This window comes from Sylvia atricapilla, chromosome Z (genome assembly GCF_009819655.1).
Source record: "Sylvia atricapilla isolate bSylAtr1 chromosome Z, bSylAtr1.pri, whole genome shotgun sequence".
NCBI lineage: Eukaryota > Metazoa > Chordata > Aves > Passeriformes > Sylviidae > Sylvia > Sylvia atricapilla.
In genome coordinates this window covers 87,543,244-87,569,936 of record NC_089174.1, presented here as the reverse complement: position 1 = coordinate 87,569,936, position 26,693 = coordinate 87,543,244, and the positions used below count along the sequence as shown (strand labels likewise).

Sequence of the window (26,693 nt, the reverse complement as noted above, 5' to 3'; positions counted from 1 at the left end):
CTTCATGGAAATGGGCAGCTGTGCCCAGGTGGAGTCCTCATGCCTGGAGGTGTGAGGATGTGGCACTTTGGGGTGGCCTTGGCAGTGCTGGGGGCAGGGTTGGGACTATGTTATTGGAGGGTCTTTCTTATCTAAATGATTCTGTGATCAATAACAAGACTTCACTGATTTTCACAGAGCCCTTTATTTTTGATCTCAAGGCTTATAAAAACTGTTACTCAAAACCAAAACGTTTAAAACTTTACATATATACAATATGACAAATAAATTATTTTTTAAGTCATACAAAAACCACAATATACAAATAGGGCTTCGAAACTTCTCTAAGTATGGCATGGCAACAAGTCATAGATCCTTACCAAAGGTATCAGTTATCAAAGTCTTTTCATAAAACCATGATAAAATATCCCCAAATGTGCTTGCTTTGGTTGGAGTGAAGCTCTACAAAAGCTGAAAAGAGGTTTGCAGGCCTCAGAATGACTTGCTAAGACTTCAGAACTCAGTGCACCACCTGGCAACACCATTTTTGAGATTGCCTTTCTGCATGCCAAAAGCTCAAGGGTCATTATAACAAATCTCCTTCCAGAAAGGAAAAAAAGAAAAAATAAAAAAAAATAAAAACAAACAATCAAACCAAAACTATTTCAGCAACTGACAAGGCTCACTCTGCTGTAGCAAACAGGACAGCTGTAGAGTCTGTCCAACTCAAAGCAAAGCCAAGATCACTTGGGACCAGGGAATCCAGCCGGGGTGTTGCAACACTCATGGACAGGATGTTTGGCACTTCACTCTAAGGCCTTAATGATGCATTGATATTACAACAGCTTCTGAGCAGAGGGGAGCACATCCTCAGCAGTTAAAAGGAGTGGTGCAAAGCTCTCCTGAGGCAGCACGGTGCTCTGCCTTCCTCCATCCCTGTGATCAGTACGAGGGCAGCTGCTCTTTGCCCCTCAAAATGGATCTGAACTTGGGACTGGGCAGAGGAGGGGACTGACCCAGAAGTGACACTGAGCAGGCAGAGAGGGGCAGCTGCCACCACCACCACCACCATCACCTGCACCGTGTCCTGCCCCAGGCACAGGGAGGACAGAGCTCTGCTTTCTCACCAGGCCATATGTCAGGAAAATAGACATCGCAGTATCAGAACAGACTATTTTTTTTTTTTAAGGCAAGCAAAGGACAGTTTGAAGTTAAGTGGCATCGTGCTTATCCCCAGCCCTTCCCTGGACAACCCCACACACCTGACCTGTGCTGGTCTCACCTTCCCACAGCGCTACAGGACCGTGGAAACTCCTACCCTAGGTGCTAATTTGTCCTTGGCAGCTCTGTCACCCGCAGTCTGACAGGCAGTTAGCGTGGTTATTTGTCTTCTCAACTCCACTGGCAGGCAGACCAGAAGATCATTGCTGAGGTTTCAGTCTGTGAAGATCTCATCCATAGTCCCGGTTAATGGGAGCAGGGAAGGGAAAATGCAGCGTGTAACAGGTCAGTGTAAAGTTAAATGCATTAAAAACAGGCTCCTTGGGAAAGGGAAAACGGAGTTTTAGTTGTTCTAGGTCTAGGACCACGGGTCACGAGTCGCTCCCCAGTTTCTTGCATCCAATCCAAGATGTTTTGTCCTGAGGAGCTAGTTTCTTTTAAGTGCTACCAAGCCAGGTTTCTCCCAGAGCATCTTGCCACCTGCGTGGTCTTCATGCACCTAGGTTGCTTGGTTGTGAGTGTTTAGAGAAGCCTTCAGAGCAGATTTGAGACAGATCTGGGGAAAACAGAGAGCAAAAGAGAAACCTAGTTAAACGCAGAAGTTAAGAGGAGTAATGGAGAATTTCTAAGAACTCGTGGAGTGCCAAGAACAGGTTTGGTCAGCACAGTTGGTGTTTTATTCTGTCAAAGCTGTGCTTTGCCCAGTAGCTACTCAGTGAGAGCCTGCAGCAGACACTATGCAGACTGCAAGCAGAAATTACTTGTGCTAGACCCTGCCTGTGCAGCTCCATTTGGGAAGGACAGATGTTTGCAGGCTCAGTCTCCAAGGAGGGAGCTATTACATAGCACTGACTTGGCAGAAACAGAGATCTGAACAGCAAGTAATCACTCACGATTTCTGGGAGGAAGGATCACTTCCTAGAAAAAAATGGTGTGCTGGGGCTGAGCTCAGCTCCTCTGCCTCGTGCACAGACTGTACTGCACGAGCAAGCAGGAAGGGCACATCTGCCAGCAATTCTGTTTTATGGGGGTTACCAAGTAGCATATCAAAACAGCCTTTTATTGTACCTGCAGGAATGTTTACTCGATCTTTCGAGACTTGTGGCAGGGCAACAAGTTTTTTGCACAGGGGTTTCATTCACAGAATTGTTTGCTACCATGCACAGCACAGCTCGGTGGTTTCTGCCAAATCTGGAATGGGACCAGCTCACATTTCTGAGTTCTGCTGCCCAGGAAGGCTGTGCAAAGCTCGACTTCCACGCAGCTCTGCTAGTCCTAACAAGCACTTTGTCCTCTGGATTAGAAGTGACAAAGCTCCAAGTCTACAAACTGAAATTTAAGAGAGGGCGAAAAGGCTGGGCTGAATCCAAAGGAAAGTATCATTTAGTCAGATGAGCAGGAATTCATTGAAAACATGCCTGGAGGCATCCGAGGCAATCAGGCTGTCACTGCTGGGACCAGACTTTCTGGAAGTCATGGTCTGAGGATTGTCCTGTGTGTCTAGGAAGTCCCCCAGAGGTTAAGCAAGGCTGAGCTGCTTTGGCAGTGGCAGAGTTGGCACTGTCCTGAGCCAGAGGAGATCAGCAGGCCTGGAGGTGAAGCTGTAGGATTCAGGGCTGTAACACCTTGGCAAGTCCTCACCTGTGTCTCCTCATGCAGCTGAGCTCAAACTTTAACCAAGCGATTTCTTGGTGGCTCAAGGTCTTCCACCAGACTGAAAAGAACTTTGAGGCAAAGCCCTGCACTCCTCCCAGCTTCCCCTTGTTTTACAGGGCACTTAATAGATGACTCTTGGTTACCTTTCTCCTATTGCACACATCTGGGGCACTGTGGCACCTGACTTTAGCACCTACCGAGGACTGTGATACACCCACTTGGCAGTAAACATGTAAAGGTACAAGGTGACAACCCAAGGTCACAAGGGAGGACAACAGATATGGTATACATGAAAATTAAGACTGGTAGCTGTGAATCTTAGGCTAGAATTCCATAGCTTTTTTGAGAGAAAAAGAAGTTTCAGAAGTCTTAAAAAAAAAAAAAAAAAAAGGGTTCCACTCATCCCAGCCAAGCCACAGATTTTCTCTTGACTGATTTCCATACCTTTTCTGCCATTCCTCTGTGCACTTGACAAACCAGAGCTCTTTGCCAGGAGATATACTGGTTAGCTGGGAGTCCTCCACACAGAAAGCAAACCTAGGAGGAGGAGGAATCAGAAGTCAAGGTACTTGCTGTCTCCATGATTAACAATTAACAAGTAATATGGACTTCAACTAGTTCTAGGACAAGTTGTTTGATTAGCCACGCATCCCACAGAACATCTTGATACCCCATCAGCCCATTAAGTGGCTGTTTTATTTTCTACTTCAATATTTTATCTGGGCATCCTTTGCTTCACTTCTACCCCCCTTACATCTCATAGAAGCCAGGATGCAGAATACCTTACAGATGGCAGGTGATGCCTGTTTAAAGCTCTGAGAAATGTGGGAAACTGTCAGTGTCAACTGCTGCTCTTTGACAGATCTGGGTTACCCTCAGAACAATATTAACAGAAGATGTGGGAGTGCCATGCTACGTGCTTAACAACTTCAGTAATTTTTGGGTGCTCAGGTAATTTTCCATTTGCAGAGAATCATAGAATCTGAGAATGATTTGGGTGGGATGGAACCTTAAAAATCATCCCTGCCATGGGGTAGAGAACCTTCCACTAGAATTCTACGGTCAATTCTACGATCCAGAGAAATGGGGTGGGTTTGGAAGGGCCCTTAAAAATCACCTAGTTCCAATCCTCTTGCCAGATCCCAGCAGGAGCAATGCAGTGCTTGAGGGGCTGGTGTCACCATGTTGTTGGCTGCAGTTTTAGGTCCTGCTGGTTGTGCCAAATCAGCACGTTAGGCCTGTAAATTACAGCCGTGACCATCCATGCTTCAGTGCTTTTGGCGCTCAGCATTTTAACACTTCAGGTACAATCTAAATCCCCTCGAGGCACATCAATTTAGCCCCCCAGTGGACCCCACAGTATTTATTAAAATAAAGCAAAAGAATATCCCAAATCTGCTCTGTAGTGACCGGTTTTGCCTAAAGGCTGTTTGTAGCTTCATGCTGGACAGCAACCTGCTCTCTCACAGCACAAGGGACCAACAGCTGGTGACACCAAAAACAAAAGGCAGCTCAGGATGCCAACCACATGCAAGGCACTGACTTTTGTTTTTTTTTTTTTCTCTCTATTCTGGGATGAAATTCCAGGTCAGTTCACACGCAGCCAGGCCCAATTATTACCTCTGTTGTGTTTCCCCAGATTTCACACGTATTCGCCTGATGTGGAGCTCCTGGGAGGAATTCACGGGCCTGTACCAGTAGCTCCTCAGCTCTTTCCACAGATCATACCAAGACTGAGACGTCCCCTCCCAGGTGAGCTTTATTTTCAGAAGTTCACCCATGTCTTCCTCAGTATAAACCAGGAAGGTGTTCGTGGCGTTTAGGCCAATTAGATCAAGCCTGGAAAGAGAGGCAGAGACTCGGCATTTTTTTCCTTATGGAAGCATGCCAGGTGCTCCTTTGTTCCATGCCAGGAGTTTAACAGAGCCCCTGCAGCTTATCAAGTGCTGCACATTCAACTGTCACCAGTTAATTACTGATCACACTGACTCGAGCTCAGAGAGCTGGTCCCACACAGTGTGTTGTGTCCTTAGCTTGGCCATCCTTCCATAACTTAAAGGTGGGCTTTGTGCCTGGTCCTTCTTTTGGGAGAGGCTAAATGAGGTCAGCAGTGCCCCCAGAGACATTTCAGATTATGCCCAAATGGTGGAGGGGAAAAGCAAACCAACCAACCAAAAAAACACCCCCTTTTTTCTTTCAAAAAAATGCAGCAAGCCATGAAGGCTAAAACGGGACTGGGCACATTAAAATGTTCTCAATCCAGCCAGTAATAAATTATAATTCAGCTACTTAATGAGGATATTTTTGAAAGATGATGAAGTGATGCTGCTAGGCTGGGATGCAAGGCCAGTGTTGGCAGAGGAAACAGAATGCTGCTGTCCTGTTTAGTCCCTGTGCCCTTCTTGCTAAGGTAAAAACACAAAAGGCAGATGACTCACATTTCTAAAGAGAGGGGCTCAGAGTCCCCACTGGTGCCGTGGAGGGTGACAGAGAAGGTGGGATCAACCTCTCCCAAGTCCTTGTAGCTGAAGACGTGCATTTTCATCTGGTAGTGGTAGACTGGAGAGAAAGGGGAGAGCAGAGATGGAACCATGTGTGAAACAGTGTTGGCCAGCAAAGACCAGACCCTTCCTCTAGTGAGACAGCACCGATCACTTTTTCCTGCCTTTACTGATTACAAATTTGAGTTGTACACAACAACAGCAGCAGGCCCACTCTGGGGATGCCTCCCCAGCCCTTACATTGCTCTGAGGTGGAGTTTAGCAAGCCCAGCAGGTGAACTGCAGCTCTGCTTGAGGGAAGAGCATTGCTGTGGGCTGATTCCACAGGGAGGAAGGAGGGCAGTGATCCCACAGGGAGGAAGAAGAGCAGTGATCCCACAGGGAGGAAGGAGGGCAGTGATCCCAAGGGAGGAAGGAAGGCAGTGATCCCACAGGGAGGAAGGAGGGCAGTGATCCCACAGGGAGGAAGAAGAGCAGTGATCCCACAGGGAAGAGGGCAGTGATGCCCCAGGACAGCAGTGCAGCCGGGTGCCACCACCACCAGAGCTGCGCGGTTTTGGGCCGACGCTTCTCCTCCACCTCTGCATCCTCCCCTACCCCAACTCTGCTGCTCCCATGGCGAGGCCGTGCTCCTCCCGGGAGGGGAGGCCTACCTTTGAAGGGCATGTCAGCCCTGGTTTTCAGGTACATCTTGCTGTTCCTCTTGTGCCGGATCCTGCGGGCGTTGTAGCCGATGCCGTTGCAGCGGTTCTTGCGGCAGCTCAGGCAGATCCCCTTCTTGAAGCGGCTGGAGTCGGTGCACTGGAAGGCGAAGCTCTGCTTGTCCTGGTTCACCAGGGAGTCCACGAAGAGGTGCACAGACCGCTCGTGCTCGCATTTAACAACTTCACCAATTGCTGGGGAGGCAGAGTTGCAAGGGTTTGTGGCCGGTTTAAGCAGTCGTCACCCCAGCAGCACACAAGACAAAGTGAGTTATGCCTTTCTGCAGTACAACATGAGCTGAGTGTGGCCAAACTTCAACAGTTTTCCCACAGCAGCAATTCAGGTTCGTTAGTGAGAGATGCTCACTTAGTCCCTCCCCTGAGAGCTTTAAGAGGAGCCTGGTCCCACCATAAGACCACAGATCATGATCAGGTGTTGGAGTGAGAATATACTTCTGAGCTTAAAGCAGCTATAGTTTCTAGCAACCATCTCTGGTAGTTTAGAAGGAAAGTGGTTTAGGAGTTTATTCCAGACAGTTTAGAAGGAGAAAATGGTTTTCTTTTCTTTCATAAAAAAGATCATCCCCCAGCATCAACCCAGGTCTATTTGTGAGAAATCTACACTGACCAGAGGCAGAAGGTAAAGAGAACTTACTCCCATAGGCAATGGCTCCCAAGACATCACTGAGGCCACAGCCAGGCTGGAAGTCTCCCCCGTTGGGGTAGATGTCAATGTGTCCCACAGGCATCTGGATCCCAATGCTAACACCTAGCGTTTCCCTGGTGTAGGTGTGAAGGACATCCACAAAGTTGGCATCATCAGGGGAGAGGCGCCTGCTGGGGTCCACTCCCTCAAACATGGGGCCAGCAGGATCCAAGCCTGGAGCCAGAACACATGGAAGCAGGTATGAAATTGGGTATTTTTGTGCAGAATATAGCCAGAAGCCTGCTGCTGGCAGGTCTCCTCACCAGCTGATACACAGACAGCCCCAGCCTCATTGCAGGTACAGTCCCCTAAGATGTCCTCACCATGGGCTCACTGAGGGAACAAATAAAGATGTCCTGCTCCACTTTTGGGGCAATACAACCCAATAGCAACACCATGATCACATTGCCTGTTGGAAGCAAAGAGCCTTCACCAGGTCATGGGGAAGAGATGATTCAAGAGGCAGCTCCAAGCAGCTCCAGAAGAGGTTTAACACCCCAGGGGCAGCCAAAGCTGTCTTGGTGACATTTAGTCTGTTTTCAGACTGCACATATGGGAGAGACTAACACAATTTAGCCAGCAGCCAGGAACCCCCTGCATCTGAGATCCCATGATAGGTTTGGGATGCTCTGTTAACCCCTGAGCCTCACCCCCAGCCAGAAGCTGCACTCCAGAGCATTTCTACAACTTGACTGTTAGGTAGTTTGCTTCACCCCGCCCCCTCTGATTAACTAAATACTGACATTTATTGCCAGGCTTTGTGGAATTCTCACTGCCAGTGTCACATGTAAATCCTTAATGCAACCCCTTGTACTATGCCCTAAGTTCTCACATGTTGATATCAGCTTTCCTCTGGAGCTGGAAGCAAACCCTTCAGATATTTCCAGAATGACAGAATGAGGGGTTAGAGTTGTTAGATTTTTTTTTTTTTTTAAATCAGACATCCTGTGGGACAAACAGCACCCAACAGCTCTCACTTCCATTAGTTTATGAGCTATAATTAAAAAAACACTATCACTCAGAGGAATAGCATTTGGATAGTAAGAACCTGATCTGGACTTTTTTCGAACCTACATTTAAATTCAACTAAACCCAGGAACAGTTTATCGTGGGTAAGGTGTTTTTTTTCATGGAAGCCCTGTTACAATTGATGTCAAGAGACCTGTGCTTTGCACTGGTGCCACAAGTAGAAAACTTGTCATTTCTGGAAGAGTAACACCAAAACAACACTGCAGCAAGACAGGAAACGAGCCTCTTCGGGGAAACTCGCTGCCAGAAAGGAAAGGGGGGAGACTGCTTGAAAAAGACACTCGCCTGTAATTCTGCCTATAGTGCCATGGACGTGGTTACCAGCAAAGCCAGCCACATGGGCACCCAGGCTGTACCCAATCAGGTGGACATTCTCAAGCTTGAAGAGGGGGTTTTCCTGCAAGGAAAAGAAAATATGAGAGTTTGATCCCGTCTTTCTGTGCATATTCCTGCAGACAGAAGGAGCACCAGATGAAGTCCAGCTCCAAGAAGAGATTGGACGGAGGGGGCAGATAAGCACGCTTCATTTTGCATTTCATCAAGACGAAGTGGAACGGTTTGGATGGCGCTTGTGGTTTACCCGTGCTCCAGCCCCAGTCACGATATCCTTTATCACAAAGAGTAAAACTTTCCCCTGGGAGCTGCCAGCAGGCTGAGCCCTGGCCGTGGCCTCAGGTGCCAAGTGCAGCACCATGGACCTCTCCCTCTCCTTCCCCGCCCTCCTGCCAGCTCTGAGCGCCCAACTCCCGAGTTCACTTGGCTCAGGGAGCACTCCCAAACCGGAGCCAGCACTGCAGCACTGCAGCACCCCTGCCCCGAGCACGCTGCAAGGCTGCATCTCCAGAGAGGCAGGGCAGCAGCACTGCAGCTATGAGCCATCACCTGGCCAAGCCCTGGGTGTTCCAGCACTGCCTGCCCCGCTGGTGAGCCTCGGAGCTGGTGAACGCTCCGCAGCCTTGTGCAACAGTCCCTCCTCACCCGAGCATTACAACAGAGGCTGCTGCTAGCTTGCACTACCTGTAACCAGTCAAGCAACCTGGCTATGGTTTTTCCAACAATCTGCGTGTTGTTCACGGCATCGGTGTAGAGCTGGTGGGCAAGGGAGAGCCAGTCCACCACGACCACGTTGGCATCCTTCTCCCGCTCCTGCAGAGCTGACACCAAGCTGTCAAGCCAGGTTTCGAACATGCCACTCATCTAGAAAGAGATTCAGGTGTCGGTTTCCAGCTCGCAGGACCAAGATGACACATCCACAGTAAAGTTATTAGCATGTCATTTACATATGCTGCTCCAGCTGCATGCTGCTCCTCTGCAAGCCCCATTACCTCTCAGCGATGCAGTAAGAGCATGCATGCAACGGAGTAAGAAAAACAGGTTTTGAGAGACTCTGGCTGTAATTACCCACTTGCCTTTTGGGGCAGGAGGGAGAGGCATTTGTTACGTGCCACCTTATCGCACTTTTTCTCAAGAGTTTCAGAAATTCTGACGGATTGCAAAATTATTCACCAGACCTGGCAGCGTGGTTTGCGTAAGCCCCGGCAGAGCTGATAAGTCCCCTTGTGTGCCACACACTCAGCCTCATCAAATGCAGAATTAAAAAGCTTGATAAAGTCTGCGTGCCCTCTTGTTTCTTTATCAAGGGGACCACATAGCAGACGTCAGGGCTGGGCACTCAGCTGCGATTACAGAAGGTCTATACACATGCCTGTCAAGCCAAGTGTCACATTCGTAGTGGTCAGTCAGTTGGATTTTAGTGCCATGTTCACTTTACACAGCTATGAAGCGATCTTGAGCAGTCATGAATGAGTTGGGTGATTTCAGAGTTCCTGAGCCTCACCCTCAACACTTTGCTGCAGAGATCTCAACAGAGGTGCATCTTTTAAGAGACCATCGTGCTCAGAACATGAAAAGTTTTCTCAAATTCCTATTCACAGAATTCTAGAATGGTATGGGTAGGAAAGGACCTTAAAGATCATCTAATTTGAACTCCCCTGCCACGGACAGAGACACCTTCCACTAGAAAAGGTTGTTCAAAGTGCCGTCCAGTTCGGCCTCGAACACCTTCAGCGATGAGGCAGTCAAAGAAATTCCTGAAAATAAATGTTCTGCAGACACAGCCCACTCGCAGGGCAGTTTGCTCTCTCTGAGCGGGCAGACTAAGCGTCGCCCAGGATCCTTCACACTTACCGTCCAGCCGTGAATGATGAAGAAGGTTTTAGCTGTCACGTTGAACTTGCAATCCTCCAGGCACTGGCGCTGGCCGATGGCGAGCGCGCAACCATCCTCACCGGCGTCCGGCGAGGAGCGGAGCCCGAACTTCACCCGCGCCTTCTCCGCCGGCACACGCTCCGCGCTGCCATCTGCGAGCCCGCGGGAGAGAAGGGTCAGCAAAGCGCCTCGCAGCCCGCCTTTCCCCGCCAGGGGACGAACCCGCTCCGCCGCTCCGCCGCTCCCCCGGTCCCGCGTGGGACCGCGCTCACCCACCTCCCGCCGCGGGCTGCGCCGCCTCCGCGCCCCGCGCCGCCACGCAGCACGACACGGCGCTGCACAGCAGCAGGAAGAGTCTCCTCATGGCTCGGCAGGGCGGCCGGACGGAGCGCTGGAGCGGGGCAGGGATGAATGGAATGGATGGACACACGCTCGGAGGGACGCGCGGCGGCGGCGCCCCGCTTTTAGTGGCACCATGGGCGGGGCCAACCCGCCGCTCCCATTGGTCACGCCCCCCGTGACGTCAGGTGGGCATGAATGAGAGGCCACGCCCCGCGGGGGGACCCGGTGGCGGTCACAGAGTCCCCGGTACCGACCCCGGCGGGACACAGGGGACACGTGGGGGGCTTGGTGGCAGTCGCATAGCCTCCGTCACTGATCCCCGGGGGACACAGGGGACACGTGGGGGGCTTGGTGGCAGTCGCAGAGTCCCCAATACCGACACGGAGGGACACAGGGGACACGTGGGGGGCTTGGTGGCAGTCGCAGAGTCCCCAATACCGACACGGAGGGACACAGGGGACACGTGGGGGGCTTGGTGGGACTCAGAGTCCCCAGCAATGACATCGAGGGACACAGGGGACACGTGGGGGGCCTGGTGGCGGTCGCATAGCCTCCGTCACTGATCCCCGGGGGACACAGAGGACACGTGGGGGGCTTGGTGGCAGTCGCAGAGTCCCCAACACCGACACGGAGGGACACAGGGGACACGGGGGGGGCTTGGTGGCAGTCACAGAGTCCCCAGCGCTGACATCGAGGGACACAGGGGACACGTGGGGGGCTTGGTGGCAGTCACAGAGTCCCCGGGACCGACCCTCGGGGGACACAGGGGACACGTGGGGGGCTTGGTGGCAGTCACAGAGTCCCCAACACCGACACGGAGGGACACAGGGGACACGTGGGGGGCTTGGTGGCAGTCACAGAGTCCCCAACACCGACACGGAGGGACACAGGGGACACGGGGGGGGCTTGGTGGCAGTCACAGAGTCCCCAACACCGACACCGAGGGACACAGGGGACACGTGGGGGGCTTGGTGACAGTCGCATAGCCTCCGTCACTGATCCCCGGGGGACACAGGGGACACGTGGGGGGCTTGGTGGCAGTCACAGAGTCCCCAGCAATGGCATCGAGGGACACAGGGGACACGTGGGGGGCTTGGTGGCGGTCGCATAGCCTCCGTCACTGATCCCCGGGGGACACAGGGGACACGTGGGGGGCTTGGTGGGACTCAGAGTCCCCAGCAATGACATCGAGGGACACAGGGGACACGTGGGGGGCCTGGTGGCAGTCGCATAGCCTCCGTCACTGATCCCCGGGGGACACAGAGGACACGTGGGGGGCTTGGTGGCAGTCGCAGAGTCCCCAATACCGACACGGAGGGACACAGGGGACACGTGGGGGGCTTGGTGGCAGTCACAGAGTCCCCGGGACCGACCCTCTAGGGACACAGGTGACACGTGGGGGACTTGGTGGGACTCAGAGTCCCCAGCAATGGCATCGAGGGACACAGGGGACACGTGGGGGGCTTGGTGGCGGTCGCATAGCCTCCGTCACTGATCCCCGGGGGACACAGGGGACACGTGGGGGGCTTGGTGGCAGTCGCAGAGTCCCCAATACCGACACGGAGGGACACAGGGGACACGGGGGGGGCTTGGTGGCAGTCACAGAGTCCGCGGGACCGACCATCTAGGGACACAGGGGACACGTGGGGGGCTTGGTGGCAGTCACAGAGTCCCCGGGACCGACACCGAGGGACACAGAGGACATGTGGGGGGCTTGGTGGCAGTCACAGAGTCCCCGGGACCGACCCCCAAGGGACACAGAGGACACGTGGGGGGCTTGGTGGCAGTCGCATAGCCTCCGTCACTGATCCCCGGGGGACACAGGGGACACGTGGGGGGCCTGGTGGCAGTCACAGAGTCCCCAATACCGACACGGAGGGACACAGGGGACACGTGGGGGGCTTGGTGGCAGTCACAGAGTCCCCAGCGCTGACACCGAGGGACACAGGGGACACGTGGGGGGCTTGGTGGCAGTCGCAGAGTCCCCAACACCGACACGGAGGGACACAGCAGACACGTGGGGGGCTTGGTGGCAGTCACAGTCTTTTTCATACAGCCCCATGGGTCTTCATTCTCTCCAAACTCACAGAAGAAAGCAAGGAGAAGGCACCACGGTAAAGGAAAAAAGGTGTAGGAAAACGATGGGCAAAGATGAGGAGTGTGGAGAACCACCCCTAAGGTGAAGGGAGCACCCAGGATGCTCACGGTCAAACGGAAATCCTTTAAAAGTTTTCCCTTCCTTTTCCTTTAGAAGTTTTATTAGAAAATTGCATGATTGGCATGGAAAGTGGTGTGTTTGTTCCTGATTTTCTTCTATAAACATGATGGCTGGCAGGAAGGAGGGAAGGAAGGAAGGAGGGAAGGAGGGAAGGAAGGAAGGAAGGAAGGAAGGAAGGAAGGAAGGAAGGAAGGAAGGAAGGAAGGAAGGAAGGAAGGAAGGAAGGAAGGAAGGAAGGAAGGAAGGAAGGAAGGAAGGAAGGAAGGAAGGAAGGAAGGAAGGAAGGAAGGAAGGAAGGAAGGAAGGAAGGAAGGAAGGAAGGATGTAAAATCACACACAGAAATTGCTTTAGGCCTCCCAATAGACACAAATGGAGAGAATTGATCTGACTGTGGCAGTGCTTTGTCAAGGTACTCAGTTTGTACCCCACATCTCTGTGAGCCTCCCTCAGCCCAGACACCTCCTGACTCCTTGTGGATTAGCTGTTGGATTAGATGGTCATTGTAGGTCACTTCCAACTGAAATATTCTATTCTATTCTATTCTATTCTATTCTATTCTATTCTATTCTATTCTATTCTATTCTATTCTATTCTATTCTATTCTTCTCTTATGTGTGACAGGTTGTGACTGGGGACTGCTACTCCTCTCCTCTTTGGGAATCATTCCTAGAACCTCCTAATTTCTGACTCTGCAGGAGGAATACATGTTCTGGGATCTCCTCAAGCATGTCCTGTTTCCAGAGGCTGGAGATGATGCTCATGTTCCTCAGGGAACATGGGACTGAGCAGAATGTCCTGAGGATGCAGCCTCTCCTCTGCAGCTGTGTGGTCCCCCTAGAGGAGCTGACAGCACTGACCTAAAACAGAAAGGACCTAAATTTTTCAGCTGCTGTCCACTACTGGACTTACTCTTGCAGGAAATGAATCAGCCAAGCCTCGTCACCAAACGCCTCATCATTTAAAAATATTTCTGGTGTCAACGAACCCCTTCCAGTCTGCTGACCACCACGACATTATCGTGGTTTAACCACGACGTCTTCTCATTCTCCTTTTCTTGTCTCTTGCTGTTGTAAAGCTCCTGCTTTTGTTTGTGCAACTCCAGCATCTGGAAGAGGAGTCCTGGTCTTTTCCTCTGGCTTCCAAGAGTGACAGTAGCAGCGAGAATAGCTTAGCAACAGCAAGGAAAAAGTGCATCAAAATAAATTCCTGGCTGCTTCGGCTGAAAGGTGATGATCATCTGGGGAGATGCTCAGGGTCTGTTGCGATGGGCATTGTATCAACTCGCAGAGTGTGGCTCTGCACTGACCTCTCCGTCACCCTTGTGGCCTGAGGGGAAGGAGGCTCCCACCCAGAGCTGCTTGGAAAATAGCGGTTCGTTAAGCCAAATAATTCTAAGGAAATATTCCCAGTTTTGATGAGCTTTTCGCTGGAAAAGACTTCATGGCTCCCAGATGGAAATTCTGGACATTGCAGTGAGTAATAAATAATAAACCAGGGTGAAATGGATAGCAATCCACTTTAAAATACATAGAAGCTTGAGAGTTACAGCACTTGTAGGGACATGAGAGGCTTTACCTCAGCTGGTATGAGGGGGGCAATGCCCGTGCAGACAGTGGCTGTTCTTGGGGGTGTCTTTCTGGCTCTCTTCCTCTCTCCCTGGATTCATTCCTACATGATTTCCTCAAGGCCTCAATTCAGTCCAAAAGCAGAAGAGGAATGTTTCTGAAATTACGAGTGTTTTTATAGGAAATAGAAAAATGTTCCGCTCAGCTGTAGTCACAAGCTCTTTGCAGGTGTGTGCTGGGTGGCTGAGTCTGGTTTCTCCTTCAGCACCAGACATGGTGAGTAGCAGAGTCATGAAATGTGGAGGTAGAAGGTCCAGGAGAGGAGTCAAGCTTCTTTTAGTAGCAAAAAGCTAAAATTGGTAAATCAACATGCCCAAATATTTAAAGGTCTGAAGTCTGCTGGTGCTCTCAGGGAAGGATTAGACAGGTTTTACAGCAGCAGCATTTAATTTGAGAGGTTTCCACACCCATGCAACCATCACGGAGACACTTCCAACACCAGGAAGAGCATCTCAAACCTGGGTTATAGTCAGTGTCTTCTGCCAGAGCTCAGCATCTCTGACAGAGACGACTTCAAGGAGACTGAAGTCAGAAGACTTCTGCAAAATAATTGTCATGAATGTCTCCTTTTCCCTGTCTTTAAAATTAGCACGTAGACACCTGCTTTCCTTGCAGAAATGGCCACACCATTAAAGAGCTAAGCATTAAAGGAAAAGAGAAAACCTTTATCACCACACCACCTCTTCAAAAACCTGTAGGGGTAGAGTAATTCTGGTGTGAGCAGTTCTGGAGATAACAAGGAAAAACAACAGCAGCCTTCTGCGTGAACAGTGCTGCCAAGATTGCCTCCCTCGTCCTCCCACAGATGACCTGCTGTGCAAAAAGCAGCAGAGGGAGAGTTCTGTGGCCCAGGACAGGGTACCACTGCTGATTTGAGTGGCTGCAGGAGGGATTTGTACAGTATTCCGTGGCTAAGGTTGCACCCTGTTGTGTTCACGTCGCTGGGAAGGCAGGAGTGGAACACTTGGACACTCCTGTCAGGGAAAAATTGTGACTCCTGGGCTTGTGAAGTGGCTAGTGAAAACCAGCCAGAGGTAAAGATGCTCCTATTAATGATTTCTCATTTGAACAATCTAAAGAGTGATGTCATGGCTTTAGGTCAGGTATTCAGTGTCAGGGAGTGCGTTTAGAAACCTGAGAGTGTTTTACCCACTCTCCATTCTTCCTGCCTGGTTCTTCCATTCTCCAAGGAAAGGGGAGAAGGATTTACAGGATAGGAGGAGAAGAGAGAAAGGGATCTCTTTCTCTCTCTCTCTCTCTCTCTCTCTCTTTTTTTTTTTTTTTTTAATCTAGTTATAAAACAGCTACTATTTCCAATTACAAAACACAGGCAGTATAATCCAATGGAATTGATGCTAGTTCCCCACATGGCTCCTTCTGCCTAGTTTGTTTCTGAGACGACAGAGGAGGAGAGGTAGCAAACAAGCTGAGAGAGGGAAGGGCTGCTCGGATGGCAGCCACCTTGGGATGTCCTGAGCTGGGACAAAGGCCTGGGAAGGACCCCCACATCAGAGGGGTTGCAGAGCTGACTGCACCCCAAGAAGGCTGAGATTCTGGAGAGGCAGCTCTCCAGTGAAATATCCTCCCGGGCTAATCTTTGTATCACCCTGTGCCTGCTCAGCCTTGGAACTCTTGGTTTGTCATCACCCCATCACACCACAATTATTTTATGCTTAGTGCTTGCTGCAGAGAGGAGACATATTATTTCTGCGGCACAGTTTCTGCTCTGGATGTTTTTGTTCTGAGAGTATCAAACTGCAGTGAAAACAGGCCGTGGTATCTTTGTTTCACGGCCACTCCTTACCCCAGAAAGTTTTGCCTTCCCTCTTCAGCCTTTCAAATACATCCCCTCTATGAACACACTTTATAGGACCAATACTTCATACCCCTGTGTAGGTTTGTTTGCTTACAGAAGAGGCTAATCTCCACCAGGTTATGAAATCAGCTCACATGCTTCAGTAGCCTTACCCACTATTGATATCCTGTTCGATCCCCGTTGAGCTGTCTTTGTTGGAGGTAACCCCTTCTCCTACTCTTTCTAAGCTGATTTCTTAAGCCACCTCATTCAAGTCCCACATCCCCATGGTATTTAGATGTAGTAAAAATGACTGGGGGGAAAATAAATGGCAGCCAGCGAGCCCACTAAACTGTCTGACTATTAATGGTCCTGTTAGTTGCAAATTTACTTTACCACAAAGCCCCCAGCATGTAATCCTTAGATGAATGCCTTTGATTGTGAGGGAATATTTACAGCTGACCCTGCCAGCAGTCTGCAAACCTGCAATGGGCCTCCTGTCCCACATTAAATCCGCTGGCATCTGTTCCTGGGTTCTTATCAAACACATGCTCTGTTGGTGCAGTGTTTGGGCTGCAGCGCTCGCGGATACGGTGGGCCTTGAAGAATAAATCCCCGCATTCCTGAGAAATTCTAATTCTTGTGAGCGTTGTCACACAGGGTTACAGTTTGTACCTGTCTCCAGGCATCGCCGTCCACTGGGAGGTTTCCAGGAGGCTTTGATCCCTGCTGGCTGCCCCCTCCTCACAGCAGGAGCCCAGTCCTGCTTCTGGACCACCCTTCACCACAGACAAAATTCCTCTTCCTTCTTCACACTTCTGCCGTTTTCCTGGAGCAACAGGAATGATTCTTACGATGTTTTTTATCTCTTTTCGGCCCTGCCCATGTCTTGCACGAGTCCCTGGGTTGCTGCAAGACCTTCAAGTGATCTTGCCCTCCTTTAGCGCCAGCAGGGCTGTGCAGGAGCTCAGGCTGGAAGCCAGAGAGAGCTCTGTGTGTCCCGATGCCTGTTTACTGTGCCCAAGCGACAAGTGGAATTCAGCTTGTCATTCCCAGCATGTCCCGTGCTCCGTGAGACGGATCCAGGCTGCTCGGCTGCTTTGTGTCAGACAGAAGGCCCAGTGGTGTGTGGTGGGCCTGCTCCATCCACTCTCCAGACAAGGATGCCTTTAGGTCTGTGCCGGGCAATTATGCGTGTTTTCTTCTCTTCTGACACTTTTAAGTAAAATTCACGTTTTCCATCCAAGATGAAGGGATGAATGCTGAGCATGTCTGGGCTTGAACACGGACTTGGAGCCAAGAACCATTGGCAGTGCAGCGGTGTTGTGGGTGGCCAGAGGGATATTTGCTTCTGCTCCTTCCTGAGGTCCTGCTTTGGTGGGGTTGGAGAAACATCCCAGAAGTTTGTGATTACTTGATCCTTTAGCTGGTGGACAGTGAGGCATCAGCAGAGCTTCTGCTTTAGGTCTCCTGCATCCAGCAAAGAAAAAATACTAAAATAAGAGGAGCCCGGGACTGATAGAGAGTGAAGAGAGGAGTTGGTAGGACAGCTGTTTGCTTTAGGGTTTGCTTTAGAGTGCATATCCTTATCCAAATGCTTTTTCTTCAAACCTGCAGGAATATTTGGTCCAAGTGTGGAGTGGATGTGGCAGTACCACCAGTGAGGTGCACCCAACACTCATCTGGGCTGCAGTGCCAGCAGAGACTGCGAGAGCAGTTGCTCTCCTGCCCACTGAGATGGCTCTGCTGGACTGGGCAGAGCTCTGGCTTTGAGATTATTTCTGGTGATTAGCAGGTAAAAAAAATCTTGGAGTTGGGCATTTTGGCAGAATAATGAGTAAGTTGACATCTCCTTCTTTTCTGAAAGACTTTCTCCAGACTAATTCCCAAACCAGTTGTCTGGAGGCAGGTTGGAAAGGGCTTGGAGCAACCTCATCTAGTGTCCCTGCTCATGGCAGTGGCGTTAGAAACAGATGGATCTTTAACTTACACTCAAACTCATTCTATTATTCTATTACTAATTTTCAACACTCTTAAATCCACTTTATATCAAACTCGAGCTTTCAAAACTGATCCTGTAAATCTGGATGGACACCAAACCCATGAAACTCTGAGCATGCCACTCCACTTCAGCGTCTCCTGGAAAGAAAAGTTTTTTTATTAAAACAAATTAATTTGTCGCTTACTTTAGCAAAGCCCTGTAAAAACATAGGTTAGTTCTCACCTTTACTGTTAATTTGTATCCAAGTTTTATGGTTGCAAAGTTCTTCATCTATTTCTGGTCCTGATTGCTGATTCAGCTGGTGTTGAGGAGACCCTGTGGCAGTATTTCACTGTGATTCACACACTGAAGAGCAATCGTATTTTAAACCACACACACAGCCTTTACGCACTGGCCTTTGTGTGAAGAAAAAGGGTGACAAACAGCTTGAGGACAGGAATAAGCTGCGCAAGATGTGGCTGTGTATCATCAAGGTCAGTGTCATTTGTCCTCCAGCGCCTTGTTCTTCCTTTACCCTCTCCTTTGAATCATTTGTCTTCTCCAATACATGCAGAGTCTAGAGATGGGATCTGAGTGAGATAGGGGAAAGCCTCAAGTCACTCTTGGAAAAACAAGGAGTCTCCTGCTTTTCTCAGAAATTGGCTTTACTTACACCAAGAGCATTACTTATTTCTGTTTTAACCAGTCTGCACATTTTCCTTGATAACTCCTCCCTGAATCCATTCTTATTAGTCAATGTCTCAATGAAAAGGACACCTACCACGTCTGTTTGCAATCTGCAATGGGATAATGGGATGCTGGTCCTCATCAGGTACTGTTTCACCTTCTGGCCATTGATTCCTAATTGCCTAACTTCTCCCATTTATTGTGTTTATTGAGTGTGTGGAGCTTATTGGGAAGAGTTAAAGGCTCTGTAATTATTTAGTAAGAGTTTGAAGCATTTCTTAGTGCCTTGAACTTTTGTTCCTCTCTGTTATGTACAGACGCTGTTGACTTTCATCCCAGGACTTCCCAGTCCAAGGCCAGACATGCAGAAGGACTGCAAGGATGGCATAAGAAAAACAAAAGGGCTTCCCAGGAGAGGCCAGGCTGCATCACCAGGAGTGTGACAGGCAGGTCAAGGTAGGGCATTCTGCCCCTGTGCCCAGGTGAGAGCCCACCTGCAGAGCTGCCCCAGCCCTGCCTCCAACAGCACAAGGACGTGGAGCTGCTGCAGCCAGTCCAGAGGAGGCCACGGAGATGCTGCCAGGGCTGGAGCCCCTCTGCTCTGGAGCCAGCCTGGGACACCTGGGGCTCTTCAGCTGCACAAGAGAAGCTCCAGGGAGAGCTCCCAGCCCCTGCCAGGGCCTCAAGGGGCTCCAGGAGAGCTGCAGAGGGGCTGGGGACAAGGCCTGCAGGGACAGGACACAGGGAATGGCTCCCCAGGGCCAGAGGGCAGGGCCAGCTGGGATCTGGGGAAGGAATTGGTGGCTGTGAGGGTGGGGAGGCCCTGGCACAGGGTGCCCAGAGCAGCTGTGGCTGCCCCTGGATCCCTGGCAGTGTCCCAGGCCAGGCTGGACAGGGCTGGGAGCAGCCTGGGACAGTGGAAAGTGTCCCTGCCCATGGCAGGGGATTGAAATGAGAAGATTTTTAAGATCCCTTCCAACCCAAATCACTCTGGGATTCCATTCTGTGACATACTTTACAGAGGAAGGGTGGCATCTTCTAAGCAGAGGCCTCTGGGCAGGTAGGACAGGGGAGCAGTAGCAGCACACATCCTGAGTCTGGGCTCTGGGCACAGGATCCATCCCATTAATCAGCTCCCTGAAGGGAACTCTTCTTGTGCAACTCCTTGTGCCTCCCCTTCCGTGCCCGTGCAGGATGCTGGTCCAGCACCTGAGCGAGTCACAGAGCAGCAGATGGCAGAGGGGTGAGGGGGGAGCTGGAGGTGTGCTGCCTCAGGGGGCCCCCTGCCACAGCCTTGCCCGGCAGTCCCTACCCATCATATGACCTTCCCAAGCACTGCATGTGACTGGGCCATGGAAAAGACCAGGCAGAGCGGAGGAGAGAGGCTGGAGAGGGGGAGGGCAGCACAGCTAGAGAGGATTAATAAGCTGGACAGATAGGGAAAGCTTTCAAAAAGGGGGCTTGTGTCAGAGTTGTTGCAATTGCCAAGACGGAAGTAGATGGATGACTGGGAGACAGGCATGGAGCAAGCTGGGAGGGAGGGATGACCTCAGAAGTGACATTTGGAATCCAAGTCATTTACGTCTTGTGGAGAGGAGCACACTGCAATCACAAGAGCTGGAGGGATCAAAAACGTAGGAAGAATCTCTGACCATAATAATAGTAAGCAATGACCACAAAAGCCATGCACTGAGTTGAAAATTGAAGATGCTGCAAAGATGGCTGTGGACATGACGTTTAGATGTTCGGGGTTGCTGCTTCTTGCTGTGCTGTGAACAGAAAGCTGTCTGCTGGCTGAAACTTTGGCAGGGGCTGTGTTAATAGGCATCATCTCCCAGCTCTCAGCAGAACTCTGCAAAGCCAGGTCCTGTGTGTAAGGATGCTCCTGTCCCTGCATGCTTTGTCTGCCAGCAGGGAGGTGGAGAAGCCCCTGGAAGAGAAAAGTGAGTTTGGTTGTGGTGTTTCAGCTGATCCAGAGGAGCCCTTGGGCAGGGCAGCTGCAAAAACAGCCGCCAGAGTCACAGAATCATGGAATCATTTAAGGCTGGAAAATATCTCTAAGGTGATTGAGTCCAGTGCCAACCCAGCACTGCCACAATAATAATCACGACTGTAACAGAGGAGAGGAGGAGGATTCTTTGATCCATTTTGTTTAGGAGGTACAGTGCAACAAAGGCAGTTTGAGGCTCTGTTTCACAGTACAGGGCACACTCAGCTTTAGAAATGTTGACAGGATTCATGGATAAAGAGAAGCTGAGGCTGGGAAAAGGCAGTGAAGGCTTCCCAGTCCAACCCCCTTTGCAGCTCAAGGCAGAGTCAGCCAGAGCTGGTTGCCCAGGATATTGTCTCTGGACCACCTGCTTCAGGCTTCAACCATTTTATTTTGTTTAAACAAAATTCCCCATAGTTTAATTTGTGGGTAAATTGTGGGCAACATCCCTGATTCCAGAGATAATTTAGGTTTCATTATTCAAAAGCACATTTAAAGCAGTACTTCTTGGTTATGAGTTAGGTTAGGGCAAATACAACCCCAGGATGTAATTTATCCCAGAAAGTGTTTGTGATCAGGCACTTAGATGATGCCTTTATTCACTCATGACAGAGATTGTCCATTCCTGGCCACTAAAGCGAGGAACGAGCAGTCATAGACCTCAAACCTGCGTAAATGGGTTTGCTGTCAAAAACTGCACTGAATAAACACAAACTTTGGCTGCAAGGTTACTTAATCACACAGGAGGTTTGTTTTACCAGTGATTCCCTCCTAGCTGGGTGTGTAGGGGGTGGATGAACCCATAGCTCCGGACAATATGCCAGAAGAGTTGAGCATTAAGACAACATCACCGATTGCTGTGTTTCTTTTTCTTTTTGTTTTGACTATGATCCTGGCAGGCGTGGGGAAGGTGCTGTGGCTGCTGCATCATGCTTCAGCAGCAATGACGGCAAGGACAAATATTCGCCTCTCCTGACGCTGAGCTCCCCGGCTCTTTCCTCACCTTTGCTCTGGGTACAGCACACAAATGACCAAAAATAATTTAAATAGGATGTGCAGGTACTCCCTCCTTGTAAAGAACTGCCTGTGTTTGAGGAGGACTCATAGAGAATCAAAAGCATCTTGGTTGTTCACGTGTTTTAGATGACATACTTAGGATGAGTTATATATGTACATATATATGCACATAAATATATGCATATAAATAACTTATATGCTTAAGTAAGGATCTTCTGGCTCCCTAGGGAAGCATCTCTTCCTGAAAGTCACAGGGTGGAATACGTAACATAATTTGAGCTCTCCAAGACAGAATTACTGATGCAGAGCAAATCTCTGATGAAGGTCAGTCCATCTTTTGGAGGCGCATTTGCCCCTTTTCCATGGAGTGACAGGAGAAGGGGCAATGGCTTCCCACTGCCAGAGAGAAAGGAAAGAGAGGATACTGAGAAGGAATTCTTCCCTGTGAGGGTGGGGAGGCCCTGGCACAGGGTGCCTAGAGCAGCTGTGGCTGCCCCTGGATCCCTGGCAGTGTCCCAGGCCAGGCTGGACAGGGCTGGGAGCAGCCTGGGACAGTGGAAGGTGTCCCCTGCCCATGGCAGGGGGTGGAACTGGACAATCTTTCAAGTCAAAGATTGCAACTCAAACCATTCCACGACTCTGACTCTATGACCTTGCTCCTGTGACTCACTGGCTGGGTCAGTGGATTCTTTTAAGATGCTTGTGGAGAGTCCTTTAGCTGGAGAACTTGCCTATCACGTCTCCAAGTGCCCCTGTTTTGCTGACTGTGGGAGGAAAAGGCAAACAGTGTGGGTGAGCTGTACCTCTGGGGGAGCCCTGCATCCAGGACAAGGAGGGCAGGAGACCACAGCCTGGTCAGCAGAGAGGGTTTCACACAAAAAAGGTGCAGGCAGCTGTCTGGTGGCTGGAAAGCCTCAGTGTTTGCAGCATTCAAGCTGGTTTCAATTTAAAATCTCTTTGTCTTCAAGATTTTCTGCTTAAACACTCGGACAAGGAACCATTTGTGTGCAATTTCATGAATGACAGTTTAATATCCCCACATAACCCTTGGACTCCAAAAGCTGGGTCTCTAAGAGAAATGCCAAGATATCTACAAAAAGATTTGAGGAACTGGCTTCCATTCCTGTGCAAGGAACAGGCCAGGCCCTCTCCTGCAGAAAAGCAGATATGGGGTGTGTTTTAGCAAGCTGTAGTTAAGCTTAGTCAGTCAGCCCCAGTTTTTCTGTGTGTCACAGGGCTGTTAGAAGAAGTCAGAGGTGACTGCCCCAAGCCAGGTGTGTGCTTGAGCCAGTGTCGGGCTGGAAGGTGAGCAGGAAGGTCCCCTGGTTGGAAATGGAACTCCACGTGGTTTTAGAGCTGCCACAACAACATAACCACAGACAGTGAAAACATAAGTCCAGCCAGTCTTGGAGCTCACCTGTCCCTCTGGTCAGCAGGGATGATGACTGTCAGGGACATTGGCTAATTGTCACATTTGGCTCCCAGTAGCACTGATAAGGCTGCTGTTTACCCACAGTTAAAGACACAAAAAGACTTATATGAGGCAAGACTCCTGTACCTGAACACTCCCCATTGCCTGCTGGGCCTTTCCACTGCAGGATGAGGGGTGCAGTCCTGTTCCAGCCCCAGGAACACAGCCAGAGGAGACAGTCGTGGGATCAATGAATGGCTTGGGTTTGAAGGAACCTTAAAGCTCCTCCAGTTTCATCCCCTGCCATGGGAAGGGACACCTTCCACTATCACAGGTTGCTCCAAGCCCCATCCAGCCTGGACACTTCCAGGCTTGGGACAGCCACAGCTGCTCTGGCCACCCTGTGCCAGGGCCTCCTCACCCTCACAGCCACCAATTCCTTCCCATCTATTCCTGCTCATTGCATTGGGGAAGCCATTCCCACTTCTCTTGTCCCTCCAGCCCTTGCCCCAAGTCTCTCTCCAGCTCTCCTGGAGCCCCTCTAGAAGGGTCTAGAAGGCCGTGCTTGGAGTCTTCTCTTGTGCAGGTGAAGAAGAGCCCCCAGCTGCTCAGGCCCTGCTCAGGTCTGAGCACAGCTGGGTGTTTGTTGTCCCTGGGCATGCACGGCACAGTCACTTGGGCTTGGATGGGAGCAACAGGGATGGCAGCACTGGGGTCTGAGGTAAAGTCCTCTGGATTTGAGGTTCCAGTACAATTAGCAGGCAGCTCCTTCCAACGCAGGAGTTTTCAAGAATGCAGTTTTGGACTAACCTACTTGAATTTTCTCCTTAGGATCCAAAAGCTGTCTTGGAGTCAGCTCATACAACCCAAATGTCCCAGACAGGTGGTGCAGTGGGGGAATAACACGGTGGGATCCCAACCAGGGCACAAACTCAGCTGCCTCAGCCCTGATCCCAGCACAAGGCATGTGCTAGGCTGCCCATGGGAGCACTTGTCAAGCTCCCAACAAAGCTGAAAACAGGCAAGTCAGGGAATGGGCATCACCCTGAGGCTGCCAGAGCTCCAGGAATATTTGGACAATGCTCTCAGGGATGCACAGGCTGGGATTGTTGAGGTGTCTGTGTAGGGCCAGCAGCTGGACTCCATGACCCTGGTGAGCCTTTTCCAGCTCAGGATATTCTGTGATTCCCTGCTAAACTCCCACCACTGCAAACCCTTAGCAGCTGAGAAAAACAGTTCCACCTGTAGAGAAACAGAAAATATATTTATTTTGGGGTTTGATTGATGAACACAGGTGATAATCCCCATCGCCTGTCAAGTACTTGTTTCACACCTCTCCTCCAGCTTTCCTTGAATGTCTCCTTGCTTTTGTGCTCTGCTGCCAAGAAGCAGCTGTGTGTAAAAGGTGCTTCCCATGAAAAGACTGGGTTCCTGCCCCAGCAGAAAACAGAGGAAGGTGCAGAGGGAAGGGCAGGCAGGATGAAGAAGATTTGCATTCAGGAGAGGGGATTCCCACAGTGGGTAAGGCTGTGGAAGCGTTTGAGGACCTCAGATTTAGCCAGTTCTAATTTATTGTACTCAGAAACTTAGTGCTATATACTATTTCCCACAGAAGTGCTGGGGATGCCTCTGGATCCCTGGCAGAGCCCAAAGCCAGGCTGGATGGGACCTGGAGCAACCTGGGACAGTGGAAGGTGTCCCTGCCCATGGCAGGGGGTGACATGAGATGATCTTTAGGGTTCCTTCCAAACCATTCTGTGATCTACAATAAACAGAAGAAATAATATTTACCCACACCCCAGCATGTTTCAGTCTTTAAAATCAGTGCATGAAAGTTGATTGGAGACTTTGCGGAGAGCTTCCCCAAAACCAAAGGAAAAGGCACATTTTAAGGCAGGTAAATGGAGAGCTGCAGTTAACAACTAGACCTCTTAATGGTTTTTAACCATGTAAATATTTGTGACAGCTCAAATATTTTCCTCTTCCCATCTGGGTGAAATCCTAGCTGTGGAGCTTTGGGGCTTTTTAGCCCTAAACAACAGACCCAAAACCAACCTCCTGCTCATGGCATTTACATGGGCAGCAAGCTCTTCTCTGCTTATTTCTAAACACAAGAGTTAAACTCAAGACTTTCATTCTGGGGATATGCCTGCACACCAAACTACTGCCCTCTCAGGAGTATGTCTCTTCTTTCCCCCCGCTTCATTCTGTCATTTTTTTCTCAATGAGACTTTTGCTGCAGTTAGGCACCACTTTCAGGAAATATTTTTCTTTTATTGAGCTGCTTCACAAGCAGTTCTAGTCGTGAATGCTGCATCAAATGGGAAAGAAAAAAAAATCTTTTATTTCAATGAGTCAGCCTGTGATTATTTTATAAAGGTGCAGTAAATACCAGCTGAGGTTTATAAATATGAATTCGAACGAATCTCTTCGTTCTGGTCCCCTGTACACCTCCGTGAGCGATGTGCTGCTCCATCCCCGTCCTGAGCTGCCACCTAATGGCGAACACGGCTGGGATGAGAGTTAGACACGATTATATTAAAGGTCTTTTCCAAACATAGCAATTCTGTGCTCTCAGCTGCGGGGTCGGGTTCTGCTCCCTCAGGACAAGGGACACGACAAGAGGAAACTGCCTCAGGTTATGGCGGGGGAGGTTCAGGTTGAACAGCAGGAGGAATTTCCTCATGGAAAGGATTTGGCAGGGGCTGCCCAGGGAGACACTGGAGTCCCCATCCCTGGAGGTGACAAAGGAAGCACTAAGGAGTGCTCTGGGCTGGTGACAAGGTGGAGATGGGTGACACAGGTTGGACTCAGTGATCTCGGAAGTCTTCTCCAACCTGAGTGACCCTGACTGACTGAATCACAGAACCACAGAATATCCTGAGTGGGAAAATACTCACAAGGACCACTGAGTCCCCCCAACAATCCCACCCTGGCATCCCTGGCAGTGCTGTCCCATTTCTCTTGGAGCTCTGGGGCTGTGCCCATTCCCTGGGGAGCCCAGAACCCTCTGAGGGAAGAGCCTTTCCCTAAATCCAGCCTAAACCTTCCTGGCACAGCTCCAGCCGCTCCCTGAGTGCTGTCAGTGCTCACCAGAGAGAAGAGATCAAAGCCTGACCTTCCTCTTCCCTCACGATAAAGTTTTAACTGCGATGACTCTCCCCTTCCTCCAGTTGAACAGGCCAAGCGCCCTCCGCTGCCGCTCATACAGCTTCCCCTCATGGCCCTTCACCACTTCCGTAGCCATCCTTTTGGAGCTAACAGTTTAATATCTTTCTTTTATTGCCGTGACCAACACTGCTCACGACGTTCAGGGTGAGGCCGCACCGGCGAGGAGCGGGGCAACCCTCTCCCTGGGGCGGCTGGTGGTGCTGTGCCACATGCACGCTGATTTCCTCACTACAAGCACCTGCGCCATGAGCTGAGGGTGCATACCGCGGTGCCTCTTCCCACAGCAACGCGAACACCGCGACGTATTTCCCCACAGCAGGCTTTATTCACAGGGGCAGCGAAGGAACCTCCCAGCGCACGCCCAGCCCTCACGGCTAGGCCCCGCCCTCACGGCTAGGCCCCGCCCTCACTGCGAGACCCCGCCGCCATGTTGTGGGCGGAGCGCTCCCGCGGC

At 50.6% G+C, this 26,693-nt stretch overlaps 1 protein-coding gene across 2 annotated transcripts; it reads right to left on the bottom strand.

Moving 5' to 3' along the window:
• Positions 1 to 165: 165 nt before the first annotated feature.
• Positions 166 to 10,421, bottom strand: LIPG (lipase G, endothelial type). 2 transcript variants are annotated; one of them, XM_066338433.1, is made up of 10 exons: positions 10,278 to 10,421; positions 9,981 to 10,153; positions 8,811 to 8,990; positions 8,079 to 8,190; positions 6,714 to 6,938; positions 6,011 to 6,253; positions 5,295 to 5,415; positions 4,477 to 4,695; positions 3,301 to 3,393; positions 166 to 1,756 (listed from the first exon to the last, which is right to left on the bottom strand). In XM_066338433.1, the coding sequence occupies exons 1-10, from the start codon at positions 10,363 to 10,365 to the stop codon at positions 1,735 to 1,737; spliced, it is 1,476 nt and encodes a 491-aa protein (XP_066194530.1). In that variant the 5' UTR covers positions 10,366 to 10,421; the 3' UTR covers positions 166 to 1,734. The 2 variants fall into 2 exon arrangements, 1 of the variants encoding a protein (XP_066194530.1); XR_010745664.1 differs by lacking the exon at positions 166 to 1,756 and adding an exon at positions 3,974 to 4,094 and having other exon boundaries at positions 3,361 to 3,393.
• Positions 10,422 to 26,693: the final 16,272 nt, after the last annotated feature.

Bases quoted from the DNA above. Each gene is read 5' to 3' on its own strand.
- LIPG (XM_066338433.1), bottom strand. From the start codon at position 10,365: ATGAGGAGACTCTTCCTGCTGCTGTGCAGCGCCGTGTCGTGCTGCGTG. The intron at 8,991-9,980 runs GTAAGTGTGAAG...ATCTCTTTCTAG, and splicing joins TCATCATTCACGGCTGGACG to ATGAGTGGCATGTTCGAAAC. The intron at 8,191-8,810 runs GTAGTGCAAGCT...TTTTCCTTGCAG, and splicing joins GGTTGCTTGACTGGTTACAG to GAAAACCCCCTCTTCAAGCT.